At 44.4% G+C, this 24,440-nt stretch overlaps 1 protein-coding gene, 1 long non-coding RNA gene and 1 pseudogene across 2 annotated transcripts in view; 2 read left to right on the top strand and 1 right to left on the bottom strand.

Annotated features, from left to right (window-relative positions):
• The window catches only part of LOC142862581 (uncharacterized), a 101,731-nt gene extending 89,808 nt beyond the window's left edge, over positions 1–11,923 (bottom strand). The window contains exons 1-2 of the long non-coding RNA XR_012913648.1: positions 11,832–11,923; positions 10,617–10,799 (exon numbers count right to left, since the gene is read on the bottom strand). This is a non-coding gene — a long non-coding RNA (uncharacterized LOC142862581). The remainder of the gene's footprint in view (positions 1–10,616; positions 10,800–11,831) is intronic.
• A 7,574-nt stretch (positions 11,924–19,497) lies between these two features.
• LOC142862580 (malignant T-cell-amplified sequence 1-like) lies at positions 19,498–20,247 on the top strand (annotated as a pseudogene).
• A 2,896-nt stretch (positions 20,248–23,143) lies between these two features.
• Positions 23,144–23,927, top strand: LOC105863196 (malignant T-cell-amplified sequence 1-like). The gene has a single exon (XM_075995572.1). The coding sequence runs from the start codon at positions 23,260–23,262 to the stop codon at positions 23,803–23,805; it is 546 nt and encodes a 181-aa protein (XP_075851687.1). The 5' UTR covers positions 23,144–23,259; the 3' UTR covers positions 23,806–23,927.
• Positions 23,928–24,440: the final 513 nt, after the last annotated feature.

The raw sequence follows: 24,440 nt of genomic DNA, 5'->3' as shown, positions 1-24,440 counted from the left end.
GAACATCCTGGTCACTGCAACCTCGAACACCTGGTCTCCATCAATCTTCCTGCCACATCCTCACGAGTTGCTGGGACTACAGGCGTGTGCCACCATACTTGCCTGATGCTACTTCTTCCCTCCCTCCCTCCCTTCCTCCCTTTCTCTCTGTCATTAACTTATTTTATTTGATTTATTTTACCCTGGTCATGTGGAGCAGTGGGAGTAGAGAAGGAGCAAAGGGATCTGTAACTGGTTCTGGTCAATGAGCAATCTTTCTTTCTTTCTTTCTCTTTCTCTCTCTCTCCCTCTCTCTCTCTCTCTCTGTCATACTCTCTCTATATATATCAGGATCTTCTCCAGCTCCTGAACTTGGGTGATCCCAGTGCATCGGTCTCCCAATGCCCTAGGACTACAGGAGTGAAGCACCACACCGGGCCACATTGTGTACCAGGATAACACTCATAATCTTTATAGGGTACACGTGATGCTTTGTGATACAGGAATACAATGCGCTAGAGTGAGTGCCTTGGCCTCAGCCTACCTCACAACAACATCAACCTCCTGGACTCAAGCAATCCTCCTGCCTCAGCCTCTCAAGTAGCTGGGACTATAGGCATGTGCCGCCATGCCCAGCTAATTTTTCTTCCTATATACATTACTTGGCCAATAAATTTCTTTCTATTTATAGCAGAGATGGGGTCTTTCTCTTGCTGGGGCTGGTTTGAACTCCTGACCTCGAGCAATCCTCCCACCGCGGCCTGCGAGAGAGCTAGGATTACAGGTCTTCTGGACCTGAGAGAAATTTTTATCTTTCCCTCCCTGCTTATGTCTTTTATTCTGCCTATAGCAGATATATATATATAGAGAGAGAGAGAGAGAGAAATTTTTATCTCTCCTTCCCTGCTTATGTCTTCTATTCTGTATATAGCAGATATATATATATATATATATATATATATATATATATATATATATGGAGAGAGAGAGAGAGAGAGAGAGAGAGAGAGAGAGAGAGAAAGAAATTTATCTCCTTCCCTCCCTGGGTTTTCTGGTAATTCCCTTTTTCTTATTTTTTTTTTTTTTTTTGAGACACAGTCTCACTTCTGGTTCCCGGGCTAGAGTGCTTTGGCATCAGCTTAGCTCACAGAAACCTCAAACTTCTGGGCTCAAGTGATCCTTCTCTCTCAGCCTCCCAAGTAGCTGGGATTACAGGCATGTGCAACCATGCCTGGCTAATTTTTCTTTCTATATATATTACTTGGCCAGTAAATTTCTTTCTATTTATAGTAGAGATGGGGTCTTGCTCTTGCTTGAGCTGGTTTGAACTCTTGACCTCCAGCAATCCTCCTGCCCCGCCTCCCAGAGAGCTTGGATTACAGGTGTGCCGTGCCTGAGAGAAATTTTAATCTCTTCAACCCTGCTTATCTCTTTTATTCTGTCAATAGCAGATATATATATATATATATAGAGAGAGAGAGAGAGAGAGACAGAGAGAGAGAGAGAGAGAGAGAGAGAGAAATTTTTATCTCTCCCTCCCGGCTTTTTCTGGCAAGTCCTTTATTCTTAATTTTATTTTTTTTTTTGAGACAGAGTCTCAGTTTTGGTGCCCGGGCTAGAGTAGTATGGCGTCAGCTTAGCTCACAGCTATCTGAAACTCCTGGGCTCAAGTGATCCTTCTGTCTCAGCCTCCCGAGTAGCTGGGACTACAGACATGCACCACCATGCCCGGCTTAGTATGTGTGTGTGTGTTTGTGTGTGTTTAGTTGGCCAATTAATTTCTTTCTATTTGTAGTAGAGATGGGGTCTTGCTCTTCCTGGAGCTGGTTTGAACTCCTGACCTCGAGCAATCCTCCCACCTCGGCCTCCCAGAGAGCTAGGATTATAGGTGGGCTTGGCCTGAGAGAAATTTTATCTCTCCCTCCCTGCTTATCCCTTTTATTCTGTCTATAGCAGATATATATATATTTATATATTTATATACCTATATACATAGAGAGAGAGAGAGAGAAATTTTTATCTCTCCCTCCTTGCTCCTTCTGGTAAGTCCCTTTTCCGTAATTTTTTTATTGGGACAATCCTCACTTTTGGTGCCCGGACTAGAGTCCTCTGGCGTCAGCTTAGCGCACAGCAACCTCAACCTCCTGGGGTCATGTGATCCTTCTGTCTCTGCCTCCTGAGTAGTTGGGACTACAAACATGCACCACCCTGCCCGGTTTATTATGTGTGTGTGTGTGTGTGTTTAGTTGGCCAATTAATTTCTATTTATATTAGATATGGTCTTCTCTTGCTCAGGCTGGTTTTGAACTCCTGACCTTGAGAAATCACCCGCCTAGGCCTCCCATAGTGCTAGGATTATAGCCATGTGCCACCACACCCAACCCCTTTTGCTTAATTTCTAATTATTCTGGCACCTAATATTTGTATAGTTTTTGGGTGAGTGACAGGGTCTCTCTCCCTCTATCGAACACGGTACAGTGCATCCTTGGTCACTGCAACCTCAAACACCTGGGCTCCATCCATCCTCCCGCGGCATCCTCACGAGTCGCTGGGACTACAGGCGTGTGCCACCATACTTGCCTGATGCTACTTCTTCCCTCCCTCCTTTCCTCCCTCCCTCCCTCCCTTTCTCTCTCTCTTATTAATTTATTTTATTTATTTATTTTTTTTTTGAGACAGAGTCTCGCTTTCTTGCCTAGGCTTTTTTTGAGTGCCGTGGTGTCAGCCTAGCTCACAGCAACCTCAAACTCCTGGGCTCAAGCGATCCTCCTGCCCCAGCCTCCAAACTAGCCGGGACTACAGGCAGGAGCCACCATGCCCGGCTGATTTTTATATTATATATATATTAGTTGGCCAATTAATTTCTTTCTATTTTTATGGTAGAAACAGTGTCTCTCTCAGGCTGGTTTTGAACTCGTGACCTTGAACAATCCACCCGCCTCGGCCTCCCAGAGTGCTAGGATAACCCTCATAATCTTTATAGGGTACACGTGATGCTTTGTTATACAGGAATACAATGTGCTAGAGTGAGTGCCGTGGCCTCTGCCTACCTCACAACAACATCCACCTCCTGGACTCAAGCAATCCTCCTGCCTCAGCCTCCCAAGTAGCTGGGACTACAGGCATGTGCCACGATGCCCGGCTAATTTTTCTCTCTATATATATTACTTGGCCCATAAATTTGTCCTCACCTCGAGCAATCCTCCCGCCTCGGCCTCCCCGAGAGCTAGGATTACAGGTGTGTTCGGCCTAAGAGAAATTTTTATGTCTCCCACCCTGCTTATCTCTCTTATTCTGTCAATAGCAGATATATATATAGAGAGAGACTGAGAGACAGAGATAGAGAGATAGAGAGACAGAGAGAGAGAGAGAGAAATTTTTATCTCTCCCTCCCGGCTTTTTCTGGCAAGTCCCTTTCTCTTAATTTATTTATTTACTTATTTTTTTTTTTTGGAGACAGAGGCTCACTTTTGGTGCCCCGGCTAGAGAGCTATGGCATCAGCTTAGCTCACAACAACCTCAAACTTCAGTGCTTAAGTGATTCTTCTGTCTCATCCTCCCGAACTCCCGAGTAGCTGGGACTAACGCATTTGCCACCATGCCCGGCTAATTTTTCTTTGTACATATATTACTTGGATAATTAATTTCTTTCTATTTATAGTAGAGATGGGGTCCTGCTCTTGCTCAGGCTGGTTTGAACTACTGACCTCGATCAATCCTCCTGCCTCGGCCTCTCAGAGAGCTAGGATTACAGGTGTGCTGGGCCTGAGAGAAATTTTAATCACTTCAACCCTGCTTATCTCTTTTCATCTGTCTACAGCAGATATATATATAGGGAGAGAGAGAGAGAGAGAGAGAGAGAGAAATTTTTATCTTTCCCACCTGCGTTTTCTGGTAATTCCCTTTTTCTTAATTTTTTTTTTTTTTAGGACACAGTCTCACTTTTGGTGTCAGGCTAGAGTGCTAGGGTGTCAGCTAAGCTCACAACAACCTCAAACTCCTGGGCTCAAGTGATCCTTCCTTCTCAGCCTCCCGAGTAGCTGGGACTAGAGGCATGCGCCACCATGCCAGGATAATTTTTATTTCTATATATATTACTTGGCCAAAAAATTTCTTTCTATTTATAGTAGACATGGGGTCTTGCTCTTGCTAGCGCTGGTTTGAACTCCTGACCCCGAGCAATCCTCCTGCCCCGCCTCCCAGAGAGCTAGGATTACAGGTGTGCTGGCCCTGAGAGAAATTTTAATCTCTTCAACCCTACTTATCTCTTTTCATCTGTCTACAGCAGATATATATATATATATAGAAAGAGAGAGAAAAAGAGAGCGAGAGAAAGAGAGAGAAATTTTTATCTCTCCCTCCCGGCTTTTTCTGGCAAGTCCCTTTTTCTTAATTTATTTATTTATTTATTTACTTATTTAATTATTTATTTATTTATTTTTTTGGGACAGAGTCTCACTTTTGGTGCCCCGGCTAGAGTGCTATGGCGACAGCTTAGCTCACAACAACTTCAAACTTTAGTGCTCAAGTGATTCTTCAGTCTCATCCTCCCGAGTAGCTGGGACTACAGGCATGCGCCACCATGCCCGGCTAATTTTTCTTTCTATATATATTACTTGGCCAGTAAATTTCTTTCTATTTATAGTAGAGATGGGGTCCTGCTCTTGCTCGGGCTGGTTTGAACTCCTGACCTCGAGCAATCCTCCCGCCTTGGTGTCCCAGAGAGCTAGGATTACAGCTGTGCTGGGACTGAGAGAAATTTTTATCTCTCCCTCTCTCCTTATCTCTTTTATTCTCTGTATAGCAGATTATATATATGTATATATATAGAGAGAGAGAGACAGAGAGAGACAGAGAGAAATTTTTATTTCTCCCTCCCTGCTTATCCCTTTTATTCTGTCTAGAGCAGATATATATATATATATATATATATATATATATATATATATATATATAGAGAGAGAGAGAGAGAGAGAGAGAGACAGAGAGGAGAGAGAGAGAGAGAGAGAGAGAGAGAAATTTTTATCACTCCCTCCCTGCTCCTTCTGGTAAGTCCCGTTTCCTTAATTTTTTTATTGGGACAAGCCTCACTTTTGGTGCCCGGACTAGAGTCCTCTGGCGTCAGCTTAGCGCACAGCAACCTCAAACGCCTGGGCTCAAGTGATCCTTCTGTCTCTGCCTCCTGAGTAGCTGGGACTACAGACATGCACCACCATGCCCGGCTTATTATGTTTGTGTGTGTCTGTGTGTGTTTAGATGGTCAATTAATTTCTTCCTATTTATAGTAGAGACGGTCTTGCTACTGCTCAGGCTCGTTTTGAACTCCTGACCTTGAGAAATCACCCGCCTCCGCCTCCCAGAGTGCTAGGATTATAGGCATGGGCCACCACGCCCAACCGCTTTTGCTTAATTTCTAATTATTCTGGTACCTAATATTTGTATACTTTTCAGGTGAGTGACAGGGTCTGTCTCCCTCTATCGAACAGAGTACACTCAATCTCACTAGTCGCTGGGACTAGAGGTGTGTGCCACCATACTTGCCCGATGCTGCTTCTTTCTTCCCTCCCTCCCTCCCTCCCTCCCTCACTCCCTCCCTCCCTTTCTCTCTCTCTCATCAATTTATTTTATTTGATTTTATTTTAGCCTGGTCGAGTGGAGCAGTGGGAGTGGAGAAGGAACAAAATGATTTGTAACTGGTTATGATCAATGAGCAATCTTTCTTACTTCCTTTCTCTCTCTCTCTCTCTCTCTCTGGATCTTCTCCACCTCCTGAACTTGGGTGATCCCTGTGCATCAGTCTCCCAACCAGCTAGGACTACGGGCGTTAAAGCCCCACACCCGGCCTCATAGTGTTCCAGGATAACCATCATAATCTTTTTTTTTTTTTTTTTTTTTTTTTGAGACAGAGTCTGGCTTTGTTGCACAGGCTAGAGTGAGTGCCGTGGTGTCAGCCTAGCTCACAGCAACCTCAAACTCCTGGGCTCAAGCAATCCTGCTGCCTCAGCCTCCCGAGTAGCTGGGACTACAGGAATGCGCCACCATGCCCGGCTAGTTATATATATATATTAGTTGGCCAATTAATTTCTTTCTATTTATAGTAGAGACGGGGTCTCGCTCTTGCTCAGGCTGGTTTCGAACTCCTGACCTCCAGCAATCCGCCCGCCTCAGCCTCCCAGAGTGCTAGGATTACAGGCGTGAGCCACCGTGCCCGGCTTCCATCATAATCTTTATAGGGTACACGTGATGGTTTGTGACACCGGCATAAAATGTGCCAGAGTGAGTGCCGTGGCCTCAGCCTACCTCACAGTAACCTCAACCTCCTGGGCTCAAGCAATCCTCCTGCCTCAGACTCTCAAGTAGCTGGGACTACAGGCATGTGCCGCCATGCCCGGCTAATTTTTCTTTCTATGTATATTTCTTGGCCAATAAATTTATTTCTATTTATAGTAGACATGTGGTCTTGCTCTTGCTCAGGCTGGTTTCAAGTCCTCACCTCGAGCAATCCTCCCGCCTTGGCCTGCCAGAGAGCTAGGATTAAAGGTGTGTTTGGCCTGACAGAAATTTTTATCTCTCCCACACTGCTTATCTCTTTTATTCTCTCTATAGCAGATACATATATACATATATATATATATATATATATATATATATATATATATATATATATAGAGAGAGAGAGAGAGAGAGAGAGAGAGAGAGAGAGAGAAATTTTTACCTCTCCCTCCCTGCTTTTCCTGCTAAGTCCTTTTTTCTTCATTTTTTTTTTTTTGAGACAGTGTCTCACTTTTGGTGCCAGGGCTAGAGTGCTATTGCGTCAGCTTAGTTCACAGCAACCTCAAACTCCTGGGCTCAAGTGATCCTTCTGTCTCAGCCTCCCGAGTAGATAGGACTAGAAGCATGTGCCCCCATGACCGGCTTATTATGTGTGTGTGTGTGTGTGTGTGTGTGTGTGTGTGTGTGTGTTTGTGTGCTTAGTTGGCCATTTAATTTCTTTCTATTTGTAGTAGAGATGGGGTCTTGCTCTTGCTCAAGCTGCTTTGAACCCCTGACCTCGAGCAATCCTCCCACCTCGGCCTCCCAGAGAGCTAGGATTATAGGTGGGCTTGGCCTGAGAGAAATTTTTATCTGTCCCTCCTTGCTTATCTGTTTTATTCTGTCTATAGCACATGTATATATATATATATATATATAGAGAGAGAGAGAGAGAAGTGCGAGAAATTTTTATCTCTCCCTCCCTGCTACTTCTGGTCTGTCTCCCTCTATCGAACATCCTTGGTCACTGCAACCTCAAACACCTGGGCTCCATCGATCCTCCTGCCGCATCCTCACGAGTTGCTGGGACTACAGGCGTGTGCCACCATACTTGCCTGATGCTACTTCTTCCCTTCCTCCCTCCCTTCCTCCCTTTCTCTCTCTCAATTTATTTTATTTGATTTATTTTACCCTGGTCACGTGGAGCAGCGGGAGTAGAGAAGGAGCAAAGGGATCTGTAACTGGTTCTGGTCAATGAGCAATCTTTCTTACTTTCTTTCTTTCTCTCTCTCTCCCTCTCTCTCTCTCTCTCTGTCAGTCTCTCTCTATCAGGATCTTCTCCAGCTCCTGAACTTGGGTGATCCCAGTGCATCGGTCTCCCAATAAGCTAGGACTACAGGAGTGAAGCACCACGCCGGGCCACAATGTGTACCAGGATAACACTCATAATCTTTATAGGGTACACGTGATGCTTTGTGATACAGGAATACAATGTGCTACAGTGAGTGTCATGGCCTCAGCCTACCTCACAACAACATCAACCTCCTGGACTCAAGCAATCCTCCTGCCTCAGCCTCTAAAGTGGCTGGGACTATAGGCATGTGCCGCCATGCCCAGCTAATTTTTCTTCCTATATACATTACTTGGCCAATAAATTTCTTTCTATTTATAGCAGAGATGGGGTCTTTCTCTTGCTGGGGCTGGTTTGAACTCCTGACCTCGAGCAATCCTCCCACCGTGGCCTGCGAGAGAGCTAGGATTACAGGTCTTCTGGACCTGAGAGAAATTTTTATCTCTCCCTCCCTGCTTATGTCTTTTATTCTGCCTATAGCAGATATATATATATATAGAGAGAGAGAGAGAGAGAGAAATTTTTATCTCTCCTTCCCTGCTTATGTCTTCTATTATGTATATGGCAGATATATATATATATATATATATATATATAGAGAGAGAGAGAGAGAGAGAGAGAGAAAGAAATTTATCTCCTTCCCTCCCTGGGTTTTCTGGTAATTCCCTTTTTCTTATTTTTTTTTTTTTTTGAGACACAGTCTCACTTTTGGTGCCCGGGCTAGAGTGCTATGGCGTCAGCTTAGCTCACAGCAACCTCAAACTCCTGGGCTCAAGTGTTCCTTCTGTCTCAGACTCCCAAGTAGCTGGGACTACAGGCATGGGCCACCATGCACGGCTAATTTTTCTTTGTATATATATTACCTGGCAAATAAATTTATTTCTTTTTGTAGTAGAGATAGGGTCTTGCTCTTGCTCGAGCTGGTGTGAACTCCTGACCTCGAGCAATCCTCCTGCCTCGGCCTCCCAAAGAGCTATGATTACAGGTGTGCTGGCCCTGAGATCAATTTTATTTCTCCCTCCCTGCTTATCTCTTTTATTCTATCCATAGCAGATATATCTATCTATCTATCTATCTATCTATCTATCTATCTATATATATATATAGAGAGAGAGAGAGAGAGAGAGTGAGAGAGAGAGAGAAATTTTTATCTCTCCCTCCCTGCTTTTTTTGGTATCTATTTCTTATTTTTTTTTTTTTTGAGACTGACTCACACTTTGGTGCCCAGGCTAGAGTGCTATGGCGTCAGCTTAGCTCACAGCAACCTCAAACTCCTGGGCTCAAGTGATCCTTCTGTCTCTACCTCCTGAGTAGCTGGGACTACATACATGCACCACCATGCCCGGCTTATTAAGTTTGTGTGTGTGTGTGTGTGTGTGTGTGTGTGTGTGTGTGTGTGTGTGTTTAGTTGGTCAATTAATTTCTTTCTATTTATAGTAGAGAGCGTCTTGCTCTTGCTCAGGCTGGTTTCCAACTCCCGACCTCGAGCAATCCGCCCGCTTCGGCCTCCCAGAGAGCTAGGATTACAGGTGTGCTGGGCCTGAGATCAATTATTTCTCCCTCCCTGCTTATCTCTTTTATTCTATCCATAGCAGATATATCTATCTATCTATATATATAGAGAGAGAGAGAGAGAGAAAGAGAGAGAGAGAGAGAGAGAGAGAGAGAGAGAGAGAGAGAGAGAAATTTTTATCTTTTACTCCCTGTGTTCTTTGGTAAGTCCCTTTTTCGTAATTTTTTTTTTTGGGGGGAGACAGCGTCTCTTTTGGTGCCAGGACTAGAGTGATATGGCATCAGCTTAGGTCACAGCAACCTCAAACTCCTGGGGTCAAGTGATCCTTCTGTCCAGCCTCCCGAGTAGCTGGGACTACAGGCATGAGCCACCAGGCCCGGCTAATTTTTTCTATATATATTAGTTGGCCAATTAGTTTCTTCCTATTTATATTAGAGACGGGGTCTCGCTCTTGCTCAGGCTGGTTTCGAACTCCCTACCTCGAGCAATCCGCCCGCTTCGGCCTCCCAGAGAGCTACGAATTACAGGCATGAGCCACCGCGCCTGGCCCTCAAATGATCCTTTTGTCTAAGCCTCTGGATTAGCTGGGACTACAGACATGCACCACCATGCCCGGCTTATTATGTGTGTGTGTGTGTGTGTGTGTGTGTGTGTGTGTGTGTGTGTGTGTGTGTTTAGTTGGCCAATTAATTTCTTTCTGTTTATACTAGAGATGGTCTTGCTGTTGCTCAGGCTGGTTTTGAACTCCTGACCTTGAGCAATCCACCCCCCCCAGCCTCCCAGAGTGCTAGGATAATAGGCATGGGACACCATGCCAAACCCCTTTTGCTTAATTATTAATTATTATGGTACCTACTATTTGTATAGTTTTCAGGTGAGTGACAGGGTCTGTCTCCCTCTATGGAACACGGTATATTGTATCCTTGGTCACTGCAACCTCAAATACCTGGGCTCCATTGATCCTCCTGCCTCATCCTCACGAGTCGCTGGGACTACAGGCGTGTGCCACTATACTTGCCTGATGCTGCTTTTTCCCTCCCTCCCTTCCTGGCAGTACTGTTGAAATTCCCAGTAGTACCTATTAGAAGCCCAATTAGCCCCTAGGATGAGTTCAAAAAACAGATCTAAATTTCTGAGGCTATGACCCTAAAGGACATCAGATTAAAAAAAAAATTAAAAACAGAAACAAGAACTCCCTCATCCCTGCACTTTGGGAAGCCTGGGTGAGAGGATCGCTGGAGGCCAGGAGTTTGAGGTGGCAGTGAGCTATGATGATGCCACTGCCCTTTAGCCTGGGAACCAGAGTGAGAGCCTGCCAAAAGAAGATTAAAGAAAATAAAAAGGGAGGAGAGAGAGAGAGAGAGAGAGAGATCAATCTATGCATTGCATTTCCTACCCTTTAGGTGACTGGGCCTCAGCAGGGCCATGTGAATTGACAAAGTTTACGTTTCTAACAAATAAAACAGTGCGGTTCAAACTCTCAGTTTTCCAAATAAAGCATATCCCCCCTACCCACCATACCTTGCCGTGGAGTCCGTGCTTGGATAGACAGAGGCGTGTAGTCCGTGCTTGGATAGACAGAGGCGTGTAGTCCGTGCTTGGATAGACAGAGCCAACGGGTGGAGATCCTGGAGTCTGTGCTTTGCAGTCAGTCGAGAGGCACATGGAGCCATTCAAAATTCTTGTGAGGAAAAATACCACGTCCTAGGGAAACAGAGACATCTGCTATGGACAGGTAAAATCAGGAAAAGAAATGAAACGTCTCCTCCTCTGGCAGTGCTTTCTGGTCAGATACCGACCCATTCCAGTCACAGATTCAGATACATCCTTTAATGTAAGGGTGGTCAACAAGTCACTCTTTGCACCTTCCCAAGTTCGTGGGATATAGCCTACTCAGGAAGATGGTCGCTTCTGGGAAGCCACCAGCCCTACAGAACTACACAAACATAAGAGAAACCCACTCGTCTCCGTTGTGGAAGTCAAGATCAGCTTTTATGAAACCCACTAAATTCACACAAGAAGTAAAATAGGACCATACTGATAGATGCAATTTTAATCTTAGAGCAGAATGCCTGGTACTCCTTGTCGTCTTAGATACTGTCAGCAGAAAGCATTCGGTGGATAAACAATCTCCAGCAGCTTTTCTGCACAGATGAACCAACCTGTGTGTGTGTGTGGGGGGGGAGATGATAAATAATGGGGATTGAGGACCAGATAAATGACAAAAAAACCCACTTCGTGTTTCCTCAATACAAGCATTCATTTAAAGGGCATACTTGGACACCTAGGTGGAAAGTGCAAGCAGCTCAAAAAAAAAAAAAAAAATCGCTGTGAGCCCCGGTTAAGATATGGCCATAAGCGCTAGCCCTCGGAAGGTGTTAAGCATATTCACTGTGGCTTACAGCAATTTGGGATGTACAAATATAAGCTTGAGCACCTCCACCGTCCAAAAATATGAACACCTAGCTAGCGATCCGGATCAGATGTAATAGAAAAAAAAAAAGCTCCCACAGATACAAGAATGTGAGAAACCCAAAACACTGCAAAATAATTGAAAGAGTTTTATTCTGAGCCCAATGTCCCAGACCATGAACTAGAGAGCTGCACCCAAGAAGCCTTGCGCAAGGGGTCCCATTGGGGTGGGGCGGGTTCTAGTTTTGCTTCATACATTTGAGGGAGACAGGAATGACATGTAAAATCACACATGGATATATGGAATTGACATATTAGTCTTACCTGACAACTGGAAGTGGGGGGAGGGGGAGGCCAGGGTGCCGGTTGTCCAGGTTTACAGCTGGGTTGAAAGATTCTTTGATTTGTTCTGATGCTGACAAGAAAAAAAAAAGATTCTTTGATTTGCAATGAATGAAAGAAATGAACTTCTGCCTAAAGGCTTGGAATGTTTTCAGTTAAGATAAGGATGATTGCTAATCACAGGCCAGCTACGGGATGTTTACCCAAAACTCAAGTGCTCTCTAGTGTAGCAAAGAGGGTCTCTTCTTGTCTGGCGGACCCTGGCACCAGTAGTTAGGTGTCACCTAGCTGCCACTTTGATCAGACATGGGGATGGGTAAAATCAGGGGATGTGGGGAGCTTAAGAGTGGACCCCCCCACCCCAGGTGTGGAGGTTCGCTTTCGAATCTGCTGCAGTGTAGCACAGGGTTCTTCCTGGGCCTGCCAGCCCTGAGGCAGCTCTAGCCTCGGGCGGGTCTCAGTCCACCCCACCCTCCCTGTTATCCCAGGGAGGCGCCCCTCCTGCCACTCCCTCCCTGCCTCCCCTCCCCCAATGTAGGCCTCTGCTCTGGGATTTTTTTTTCTTTTCCTTTTTTCTGTTTTATCTTGGTTTTTTTTTTTTTAGATTTATGGAATATCGTTTAAAAATTTAAATCACATAATGAATTCTAGAACAACTTGTGGCTTTTTTGTAAGGATCATAGAGGAGGGCTCACCAAAAAGCTGGGATATGGGCATGCAGTAGTGATCCAGGGGATATATTCCAGTGGAATACCAGACAGATAGAATTTCCCGAAAGCACTAAATATCAGAAAGGCATAGCACTAAATGGCATTCAGACTTCCATTCCCTTGGATCATGGTGGGCAGCTTAGTTTTTTCCTACTCCCACAGTCTTATTAAAGCCCAACCTAGAAAATGTCTATATCTGATCCAAATCTATGAAGACAATGGAAGGGGGGAACTGGAAGAGGAATACAGGAAAAGGAAGGAATAAGCAAAACAAAGGAGAAGGGGAAAAAGAAGGAGGAGGAGAAGGAGGACGGGGAGAAAACTGCCTCCCCTGCCTCCATGTTACCCAATAATAAATGAAGATTGGCCACTTCCCTCCACTCCCACCCTCTACCTATGCGTGGAGGTGTATTGTACAGTTATGGTGCAAAGAAATGTGCAGCTACTTATAATCATTGAAGAAATGCGCTGTACTAGGTTTCTGTGTGGTGGGACGCCGGTCGAGGGCACTCACCGTGAATGGAGCTCGCAGGGTGGGAGGTGGCCCCGGGTGAGTCTGTGAGTTCGTAGTCAGGGCTCAGTGACTGTGGAGGCCTGGCACGTGACCGTCCACTACTGTACGTTTGATAAGCCCTGGACACCTAGGCCATCGTAAATTTATCTTCGGTGTAGGTGGCGGCATCGGGAGCGGCGACATCGGGAGCAGCGGCCGGAGGGAGCGGCGACATCGGAGCGGTGGACAGAGGGGGCGGTGGCATCGGGAGCGGCGACCAGAGGGTACGGCGGCGGTGGGAGGTGCGGGGGCAGTCGTCATCTTTTTCATCACCGTCATCGCCTCCAGAAAAACACTGAATGACGTCTCTCTATCCACCAAAGGTGTCGGTTTGCCTCCAGATGAAAAAGGAGCCTTTCTCTAGGCCGGGTAATCGAGTTCTCCAAGTCTGCGTTTGACCCTGGTGATGACGCGCCCGCCACCTTTATAGCGACGGGGGCGGGGCGGGGGCGGCCCTCCCGCCAAGCCCGCCCTGCCACGCTCGGGCGACTCTCGGGCCAGCAACGGTTGAGCCCTGGGGGCTTCCCTCCTGTTTGTCCCTGCTCCTGACTCAGGACCCACGTGAGGGGTGGGGACAGCATGACGTGCACCTCCCGGCCCCTCCCGTAGGATGCCCTTCACTCGGCCTCCTCAAGCGTGTCCCCCGTCAGGGCCTGCCCCTCTCCTCTCGCCACCTCCTCCCAGCCCCGCCACCCCTCTGCCTGCCCCCCGCTCTCTGCCCAGGGCGAAGAAAGCGCCCTCGGTGGTGATGGCGCCGGCAGTGGTGACACTGACTCTCTTGACAAGAAATGAATGTCTAGCTATTTATTTACACACAGGTGCACACGCACGGCAAGCAAGCGCCCCATACACACCGCTTATTCTCATTTTGGCCATCTTTCTTCACTGATCTCCACAGAGTCCAGTAGCCCACAAAGTAAATAAGGTCCCCAGAACCACACTCACATCCTCATGCTAATATCCGTTTCTCTCTCTCTCTCTCTCTCTCTCTCTCTCTGTATATATATATATATATATATATATATATATATATAAGAATTTCTTTTTAAATATAATTTCTCTCTTTGAACACCATAGTTTTAGGCAAAAAAAAAAATTTCTCTCTATATATATAAATTTCTCTATATGTAATTTCTCTATATATGTAAATATATATAAATAAAGTCCTCAGATTATATAAATAAATAAATATATATATATATATATATATATAGAGAGAGAGAGAGAGAGATGTTTTTTTTCAGACAGAGTCTCACTTTGTTGCCCAGGCTAGAGTGAGTGCCATGGCGTCAGCCTAGCTCACAACAATCTCAAACGCCTGGGCTCAAGCTATCCTCCTGCCTCAGCCTCCCAAGAGGCTGGGACTACAGGCATGGGCCACCATGCCCGTCTAATTTTTCTTTCTATATATACATATTACTTGGCCAATTAATTTCTTTCGATTTATAGTAGAGATAGGGTCTTGCTATTGCTCTGGCTGGTTTGAACTCCTGACCTTGAGCAATCCTCAGGCCAACGCCTCTCAGAGACCTAGGATTAAAGGTGTGCTGGGCCTAAGAGCCATTTTTATCTCTCCCTCCCCGTTTTTTCTGATAAGTCCATTTATGTTAATTTTTTTTTGAGACAGAACGTGTGGTACTCCTTGTCATCTTAGATACTGTCAACAGAAAGCATTTGGTGGATAAACAATCTCCAGCAGCTTTTCTGCAGAGATGAACCAACCTGTGTATGTTGGGGGGATAAATAATGAGGATTGAGGACCAGATAAATGACTGAAAAAAATACTTCCTCATTCCTCAATACAAGCATTCATTTAAAGTGTATACCTGTATACCTAAGTGGAAAATGGAAGCAAGCTTTACAAAAAAAACCAAAAATAGCTGTGAGCCCCGTCAGATGGTTGAGACTCTGTCTCAAAAAGAACCAAAAAAAAAAAAAAAAAAATTAAATCACAGAATGAATTCTAGAACAACTTGTGGCTTTTTATCATAGGCCGAGAACAATGTATTTTCTCTTCCTGTGAATTTTCCTGTCCTGGAAGAAATGCAAAGTTGATCTTGAAGGTTCCCAACCATCTTCCAGTTTCCCTGAGTCAAAAACACGGTGAACACGGTGTATTTGACCGTGTCTCTGTGTGCGTGCACGTGGGTGCCTGTGCTTATTCCTTTTCGGTACCGCACTTTTTGGTCTCAAAGAGTCGGCCTTCGTTGGTCATGGACTGAGGATGAACAGACTTAGCCATCGGATTGAAGGGACTGGACTACAGTAACCAGGGTCAGGGAAATTTTATTGATTCGAAGGTATACATTTCTAAATGAATAGGGTGAGCCACACATTCCCGAGGGGCCTCTGTCCCTGGATAGGTGTCCCGGACGGTCCTCCTGCAGCTTGTTTTGGTAGCTCAATATTGAGGAGACGAAAATCATTCATTTCCCTAATGATCCTAGATGAGTCTGCTGAATTTTTTATGATGTCGTGGAAACATATAAAACACCCTTCCTACTTAACATAGCCGACCACAAAGTTCCTCCCAGGCACAACTATTTAACATCATGAATTTCACAGTGTAATAGAGGGAATGGTCTAGAGAGAGGGAAAAAAAATAAAGGACAGAGAGATTTTGTGTCCTTTTAAAACTTCCCCCCCCCCCCCGGATTTTGGAAACTTGTAGTCTGACCTCTATCCCCAAGAGGAGTTAAATATTTTCTTAAAACTCCCGAGCGGTCCCCAGCCCCACAGGCCTTGTTTTTGGCAGAGCTGAGACCAGTGAAATGAATAACCACAATAATGGCTAAAGCGGAGAAACCTCCCTTTATGTATTTCTTAACATACATGTATTTATTTATTTATTTATTTATTCATTCATTCATTCATGCATTCATGCATTAATTTAATGTTTTGATGGTTGGTCCGAGTGCAGTGGTGTTTACAACTAATTGATCACAACCAGTTACAGATTCCTTTGTTCCTTCTCCACTCCCACTGCTCCACTTGACCAGCCTTAAAAAAAAATAAATAAATAAATAAATAAATAAATAAAAATAAAAAAAAAATTTAATGTTTTGAGACAGAGTCTCACTTTGTTCCCAAGGCTAGAGTGAGTGCCATGTCATCAGCCTAGCTCACGCCAACCTCAACCTCCTGGGCTCAAGCAATCCTCCTGCCTCAGCCTCCAAAGTAGCTGGGACTACAGGCATGCACCACCATGCACTGCTAATTTTTCTTTCTATATATATTACTTGGCCAATTAATTTCTTTCTATTTATAGTAGAGATGATCTTGCTCTTCCTCAGGCTGGTTTTGAACTCCTGACTTGGAGCAATCCACCTGCCTTGGCCTCCCAGAGTTCTAGGATTATATGCATGGGACACCACCCCCAACCCCTTTTGCTTAATTTTTAATTATTAGGGTACCTAATATTTGTATAGTTTTCGGGTGAGTGACAGGGTCTGTCTCCCTGTATCGAACAGGGTACACTGCATCCTTGGTCACTGCTACCTCAAACACCTGGGCTCCATCGATCCTCCTGTCTCAACCTCAGGAGTCGCTGGGACTATAGGCATGTGCCACCATACTTTGCCTGATGCTGCTTCTTCCCTCCCTCCTTTTCTCTCTCTCTCTCATTAATTTATTTTATTTCGAATTTTTTACTATGGAAACAGATGCTGGGCACTGAAGTGACAACACTGGAATTTCTTACCCTCCTGGATATTCACACAGGCTCAGAGGAGGCCAAAATGAAAAAAACACAGAAAGGGATACTGAGCCTATAAAGTATGCCTAACACTCGGATTGTGCATTCTCTTGCCTTTTCACACATGAGTAACACACAACAGCAAAGGATGGACACAGGCTTCCAAAAGGTTTGTCTGGGCCCCCTTTTCTTTCTTAACCTTAGGAGACCTTAATTATTTGTGCCCAGATTTGATGTTCAAATTATCCTCGGGGCCAAAGGGTTTGCGTGGCACGTGATAGGGAAAGAAGAGTACACCACCCGAATAGATGAGAAGGAATGGCAGTACTGCTGAAATTCCCAGGAGCACCTTTTAGAATCCCAATTAACCCCTAGGATGTGTTCAAAGAACAGATCTACATTTCTGACGCTATGACCCCAAAAGACATTAGAAGGAAAAAAAAATGAAAAAGAAAAACAAGAACTCCATCATCCTAGCAGTTGGGAAGCCTGGGTGAGAGGATCCCTGGAGGCCAGGAGTTTGAGGTGGGAGTGAGCTATGATGATGCCACTGCCCTTTAGCCTGGGAACCACAGTGAGAGCCTGCCAAAACAAGAGAAAAGAAAAGAAAAGGGGATTGAGGGGGAGAGAGAGAGAGAGAGAGAGATGAATCTATCCATTGCATTTAATACCCTTTAGGTGAAAGGGCCTCAGCAGGGCAATGTGAATTGACATAGTACGAGTTGTTAACAAATAAAACGGTGGGGTTTCAAGAGATCTGTGGGTTTAAAAAAAAAACAAAAATGGAGGGGTTCAAACTCTCAGTTTTCCCAATAAAGCATATCACCCTACCAAGCATACTGTGCCATCTCTGAGAGTATATACCCCCCAGAGGAGAGCCGTGGAAGCCATGCTTGGATAGACAGAGCCAACGGGTGGACATTATGGAGTCTGTGCTTTGCAGTCAGTCTAGGGGCACCTGGAGCCATTCAAACTGCTTGTGAGGAAAAATAGGGAAACAGAAACATCTGCCATGCCCAGGTAAAATTTAGGAAAAGAAATGAAACGTCTCCTCCTCTTGCAGTGCTTTCTGGTCAGATACCGACCCCTTCCAGTCACAGATTCAGATACATCCTGTAATGGAAGCGTGGTGGACAAGTCACTCTTTGCAACTTTCCCAAGTTCGTGGGATATAGCCTACTTAGGAAGATGATCGCTTCTGGGAAGGCACCAGCCCTACAGAACTACACAAACACCACAGAAACCCACTCGTCTCCATTGTGAAAGTCAAGATCAGCTTTTATGAAACCCACTAAACCCACACAAGAAGTACAATAGGACCATACTGATAGATGCAATTTTAATGTTAGAGCAGAATGCCTGGTACTGCTTGTCATTTTAGATACTGTCAACAGAAAGCATTTGGTGGATAAACAATCTCCAGCAGCTTTTCTGCAGAGATGAACCAACCTGTGTGTGTGTGTGTGGGGGGGATGAGCCTAGCTCACAACAATCTCAACCGCCTGGGCTCAAGCAATCCTCCTGCCTCAGCCTCCCAAGAGGCTGGGACTACAGGCATGGGCCACCATGCCCGTCTAATTTTTCTTTCTATATATATATTACTTGGCCAATTAATTTCCTTCTGTTTATAGTAGAGATGGGGTCTTGCTCGTGCTCCAGCTGGTTTGAACTCCTGACCTTGAGCAATCCTCAGGCCAACGCCTCTCAGAGACCTAGGATTACAGGTGTGCTGGGCGTAATAGAAATTTTTATCTCTCCCTCCCTGTTTTTTCTGATAAGCCCCTTTATCTTAATTTTTTTTTGAGACAGAATGTGTGGTACTCCTTGTCATCATACATACTGTCAACAGAAAGCATTTGGTGGATAAACAATCTCCAGCAGCTTTTCTGCAGAGATGAACCAACCTGTGTATGTTGGGGGGATAAATAATGAGGATTGAGGACCAGATAAATGACTGAAAAAAAATACTTCCTCTTTCCTCAATACAAGCATTCATTTAAAGTGTATACCCGTGTACCTAGGTGGAAAATGGAAGCAAGCTTTACAAAAAAAACCAAAAATAGCTGTGAGCCCTGTCAGATGGTTGAGACTCTGTCTCAAAACAAAACAAAACAAAACAAAAAAAATTTAAATCACAGAATGAATTCTAGAACAACTTGTGGCTTTTTATCATAGGCCGAGAACAATGTATTTTCTCTTCCTGTGAATTTTCCTGTCCTGGAAGAAATGCAAAGTTGATCTTGAAGGTTCCCAACCATCTTCCAGTTTCCCTGAGTCAGAAACACGGTGAACACGGTGTATTCGACCGTGTCTCTGTGTGCGTGCACGTGGGTGCCTGTGCTTATTCCTTTTCGGTACCGCACTTTTTGGTCTCAAAGAGTCGGCCTTCCTTGGTCATGGACTGAGGATGAACAGAGTTAGCCATCGGATTGTAGGGACTTGACTACAGTAACCGGGGTCGGGGAAATTTTATTGATTCCAAGGTATACATTTCTAAATGAATAGGGTGAGCCACACATTCCCGAGGGGCCTCTGTCCCTGGATAGGTGTCCCGGACGGTCCTCCTGCAGCTTGTTGTGGTAGCTCAACATTGAGGAGAGGAAAATCATTCATTTCCCTAATGATGCTAGATGAGTCTGCTGAATTTTTTATGATGTCGTGGAAACATATAAAACACCCTTCCTGGACAACAGCTCCGACCGTCAGTGCCGGCCTTCCTCGTGGAAGGGGATCTGCCGGACCCTTACTAATTCAATTTCTTTCCCATTCCGGGCCCTTCCCTATCATCGCCCCCTTCACCTTGGATCATGTTCAAGAAATTTGATGAAAAAGAAAATGTGTCCAACTGCATCCAGTTGAAAACTTCAGTTATTAAGGGTATTAAGAACCAGTTAATAGAGCAATTTCCAGGTATTGAACCTTGGCTTCATAAAATCATGCTTAAGAAAGATCCTGTAAAAATAGTCTGATGCCATGAACATATAGAAATCCTTACAGTAAATGGAGAATTACTATTTTTTAGACAACGAGAGGGGCCTTTTTACCCAACCCTAAGGTTACTTCACAAATATCCTTTTATCCTGCCACACCAGCAGGTTGATAAAGGAGCCATCAAATTTGTACTCAGTGGAGCGAATATCATGTGCCCAGGCTTAACTTCTCCTGGAGCTAAGCTTGTCCCTGCTGCAGTAGACACCATTGTGGCTACCATGGCAGAAGGAACACAGCATGCTCTATGTGTTGGAGTCATGAAGATGTCTGCAGAAGATATTGAGAAAATCACCAAAGGAATTGGCTTTGAAAATATCCATTATTTAAATGATGGGCTGTGGCATATGAAGACATATGAATGAGCCTCAGAAGGAATGCAGTTGGGCTAAATATGGATATTGTGTCGTATCTGTATTTGTGTCTGTGTGTGACAGCATCAAGACAATGCCTCTGTGGTTATGCTGAATAAATTCAACAAATGCTAAAAAAATAAACAAAAAACAAAAAACACCCATCCTACTTAACATAGCCAACTGCAAAGTTCCTCCCAGGCACAACTATTTAACATCATGAATTTCACAGTGTAATAAAGGGAATGGTCTAGAGAGAGGGAAAAAAAGTAAAGGACAGAAAGATTTTGTGTCCTTTTTTGTCCCCTGATTTTGGAAACTTGTAGTCTGGCCTCTATCCACAAGATGAGTTAAATCTTTTCTTAAAACTCCTCAGCTTCCATTTTCTGCAGGCAAATAAAAAAAAAAAAAAAAAAAAAAAAAAAAAAAAAAAAAAAAACTCCTCAGCGGTCCCCAGCCCCACAGGCCTTGTTTTTGGCCCAGCTGAGACCAGTGAAATGATTAACCACAATAATGGCTAAAGCAGAGAACCCTCCCTCTATGTATTTTTTAACATACTTTTATTTATTTATTTATTTATTCATTCATTCATTCATTCATTCATTCATTCATGTATTCATGCATGCATTCATTTAATTTTTTGAGACAGAGTCTCACTTTGTTGCTCAGGCTAGAGTGAGTGCCATGGCGTCAGCCTAGCTCATGGCAACCTCAACCGCCTGGGCTCAAGCGATCCTCCTGACTCAGCCTCCCAAGTAGCTGGGACTACAGCCATGCGCCATCATGCCTGGCTAATTTTTCTTTCTATATATATTACTTGGCCAATTAATTTCTTTCTATTTTTAGTAGAGATAGTGTCTTGCTCTTGCTCAGGCTGGTTTGAATTCCTGACCTCGAGCAATCCTCCTGCCTCAGCCTCCCAGACAGCTAGGATTACAGGTGTGCTGGGCCTGAGACAAATTTTTATTTCTCCTTCCCTGCTTATGTCTTTTATTGTGTCTATAGAAGATATATATATACATATATATATATATGTATATATATATGTATATATATATATAGAGAGAGAGAGAAAGATGAATCTATCCATTGCATTTCCTACCCTTTAGGTGCCTGGGCCTCAGGAGGGCCATGTGAATTGACAAAGTTCACCTTGCTAACACATAAAATGCTAGGGTTCAAACTCTCAGTTTTCCCAATAAAGCATGTCCCCCTACCAACCATACTGTGCCACCTCTGACAGTATATGCCCCACAGAGGAGAGCCGTGGAGGCCGTGCTTGGATAGACAGAGCCAACGGGTGGAGATCGGGGAGTCTGTGCTTTGCAGTCAGTCTAGAGGCACATGGAGCCATTCAAACTGCTTGTGAGGAAAAATACCACATCCTAGGGAAACAGAGACATCTGCTATGGCCAGGTAAAATTTAGGAAAAGGAATGAAACGTCTCTTCCTCTGGCAGTGCTCTCTGGTCAGATACCGACCCCTTCCAGTCACAGATTCAGATACATTAATGTAAGGGTTGTGGACAAGTCACTCTTTGCAACTTTCCAAAGTTCCTGGGATACATCCTACTTGGGAAGATGATTGCTTCTGGGAAGGCACCAGCCCTACAGAACTACACAAACACAAGGGAAACCCACTCGTCTCCATTGTGGAAGTCAAGATCAGCTTTTATGAAACCCACTAAACCCACACAAGAAGTAAAATATGACCATACTGGTAGATGCAATTTTAATCTTAGAGCAGAATGCGTGGCATTCCTTGTCATCTTAGATACTGTCAACAGAAAGCATTCAGTGGATAAACAATCTCCAGCAGCATTTCTGCAGAGATGAACCAACCTGTGTGTGTATGTGTGGGGGGGGAGATGATAAATAATGAGGATTGAGGACCAGATAAATGACTGAAAATAAATACTTCCTGTTTCCTCAATACAAGCATTCATTTCAAGGGTATACCTGTATACCTAGGTGGAAAATGGAAGCAAGCTTTACAAAAAAAAAAAAAAAAATCAGTGTGAGCCACATCAGAGGGTCCCTTCTTGTCTGGCTGTCACTGGCAGTGGTAGTTAGGTGTCACTTAGTCGCCACTTTGATCAGACATGGGGATGGGTAAAGTCAGGTGATGTTGGGAGCTTAAGAGGGGACCCCCCCACCCCAGGTGTGGAGGTTGGCTTTCAAATCTCATGCCGTGTAGAACAGGGTTCTTCCTGGGCCTGCCAGCCCTGAGGCGGCTCTAGCCTCCAGCGGGTCTCTGTCCACCCCACCCACCCTGTTGTCGCCTGGAGGCGCCCGTCCTCCCTCTCCCTCCCTGCCTCCCCTCCCTCACAGTAGGCCTCTGCCCAGGTTTTTTGTTTTTTTTTTCTTTCCCTTGTTTCTGTTTTATCTTGGTTTTTTTGGTATTTTTAGGTTTATGGAATATTGTTTAAAAATTTAAATCAGATAATGAATTCTAGAACAACTTGTGGCTTTTTATCATAGGCCGAGAACAATGTATTTTCTCTTCCTGTGAATTTTCCTGTCCTGGAAGAAATGCAAAGTTGATCTTGAAGGTTCCCAAGCATCTTCCACTTTCCCTGAGTCAGAAACACGGTGAACACGGTGTATTTGACCGTGTCTCTGTGTGCGTGCACGTGGGTGCCTGTCCTTATTCCTTTTGGGCACCGCGCTCTTTGGTCTCACAGAGTCGGCCTTCCTTGGTCGTGGACTGAGGCCAAATGTACTTAGCGATGGGATTGAAGGGACTTGACTACAGTAACCAGGGTGGGGGAAATTTTATTGATTCCAAGGTATACATTTCTAAATGAATAGGGTGAGCCACACATTCCCGAGGGGCCTCTGTCCCTGGATAGGTGTCCCGGACTGTCCTCCTGCAGCTTGTTGTGGTAGCTCAACATTGAGGAGAGGAAAATCATTCATTTCCCTAATGATGCTAGATGAGTCTGCTGAATTTTTTATGATGTCGTGAAAACATATAAAACACTTTTCCTGGACAACAGCTCCGACTGTCAGTGCCGGCCTTCCTCGTGGAAGGGGATCTGCCGGACCCTTACTAATTCAATTTCTTTCCCATTCTGGGCCCTTCCCTATCGTCGCCCCCTTCACCTTGGATCATGTTCAAGAAATTTGATGAAAAAGAGAATGTGTCCAACTGCATCCAGTTGAAAACTTCAGTTATTAAGGGTATTAAGAACCAGTTAATAGAGCAATTTCCAGGTATTGAACCATGGCTTCATCAAATCATGCCTAAGAAAGATATTGTAAAAATAGTCCGATGCCATGAACATATAGAAATCCTTACAGTAAATGGAGAATTACTATTTTTTAGACAACGAGAGGGGCCTTTTTACCCAACCCTAAGGTTACTTCACAAATATCCTTTTATCCTGCCACACCAGCAGGTTGATAAAGGAGCCATCAAATTTGTACTCAGTGGAGCAAATATCATGTGCCCAGGCTTAACTTCTCCTGGAGCTAAGCTTGACCCTGCTGCAGTAGACACCATTGTTGCTGCCATGGCAGAAGGAACACAGCATGCTCTATGTGTTGGAGTCATGAAGATGTCTGCAGAAGATATTGAGAAAATCAACAAAGGAATTGGCATTGAAAATATCCATTATTTAAATGATGGGCTGTGGCATATGAAGACATATGAATGAGCCTTAGAAGGAATGCACTTGGGCTAAATATGGATATTGTGTCGTATCTGTATTTGTGTCTGTGTGTGACAGCATCAAGACAATGCCTCTGTGGTTATGCTGAATAAATTCAACAAATGCTAAAAAAAAAACCAAAAAACAAAAAACAAAAAACACCCTTCCTACTTAACATAGCCAACCACAAAGTTCATCCCAGGCACAACTATTTAACAACATGAATTTCACAGTGTAATAAAGGGAATGGTCTAGAGAGAGGGAAAAAAAAATAAAGGACAGAAAGATTTTGTGTCCTTTTAAAACTTCCCCCCCACCCCCTGATTTTGGAAACTTGTAGTCTGGCCTCTATCCCCAAGTTGAGTTAAATCTTTTCTTAAAACTCCCGAGCGAGCTGTCCCCAGCCCCACAGGCCTTGTTTTTGGCCAAGCTGAGACCAGTGAAATGATTAACCACAATAATGGCTAAAGCGGAGAACCCTCCCTCTATGTATTTTTTAACATACTTTTATTTATTTATTTATTTATTTGTTTGTTTGTTTATTTAGTTATTCATTCATTCATTCATTCATTCATGTATTCATGCATGCATTCATTTAATTTTTTGAGAGAGAGTCTCACGTTGTTGCCCAGGCTAGAGTG

This window comes from Microcebus murinus, chromosome 20, assembly GCF_040939455.1.
Source record: "Microcebus murinus isolate Inina chromosome 20, M.murinus_Inina_mat1.0, whole genome shotgun sequence".
Taxonomy (NCBI): Eukaryota; Metazoa; Chordata; class Mammalia; order Primates; family Cheirogaleidae; genus Microcebus; species Microcebus murinus.
This window is presented reverse-complemented; position numbering and strand designations above follow the sequence as displayed.

Excerpts from the sequence above, each read along its gene's own strand:
- LOC105863196 (XM_075995572.1), top strand. The coding sequence starts at position 23,260 with ATGTTCAAGAAATTTGATGAAAAAGAGAATGTGTCCAACTGCATCCAG.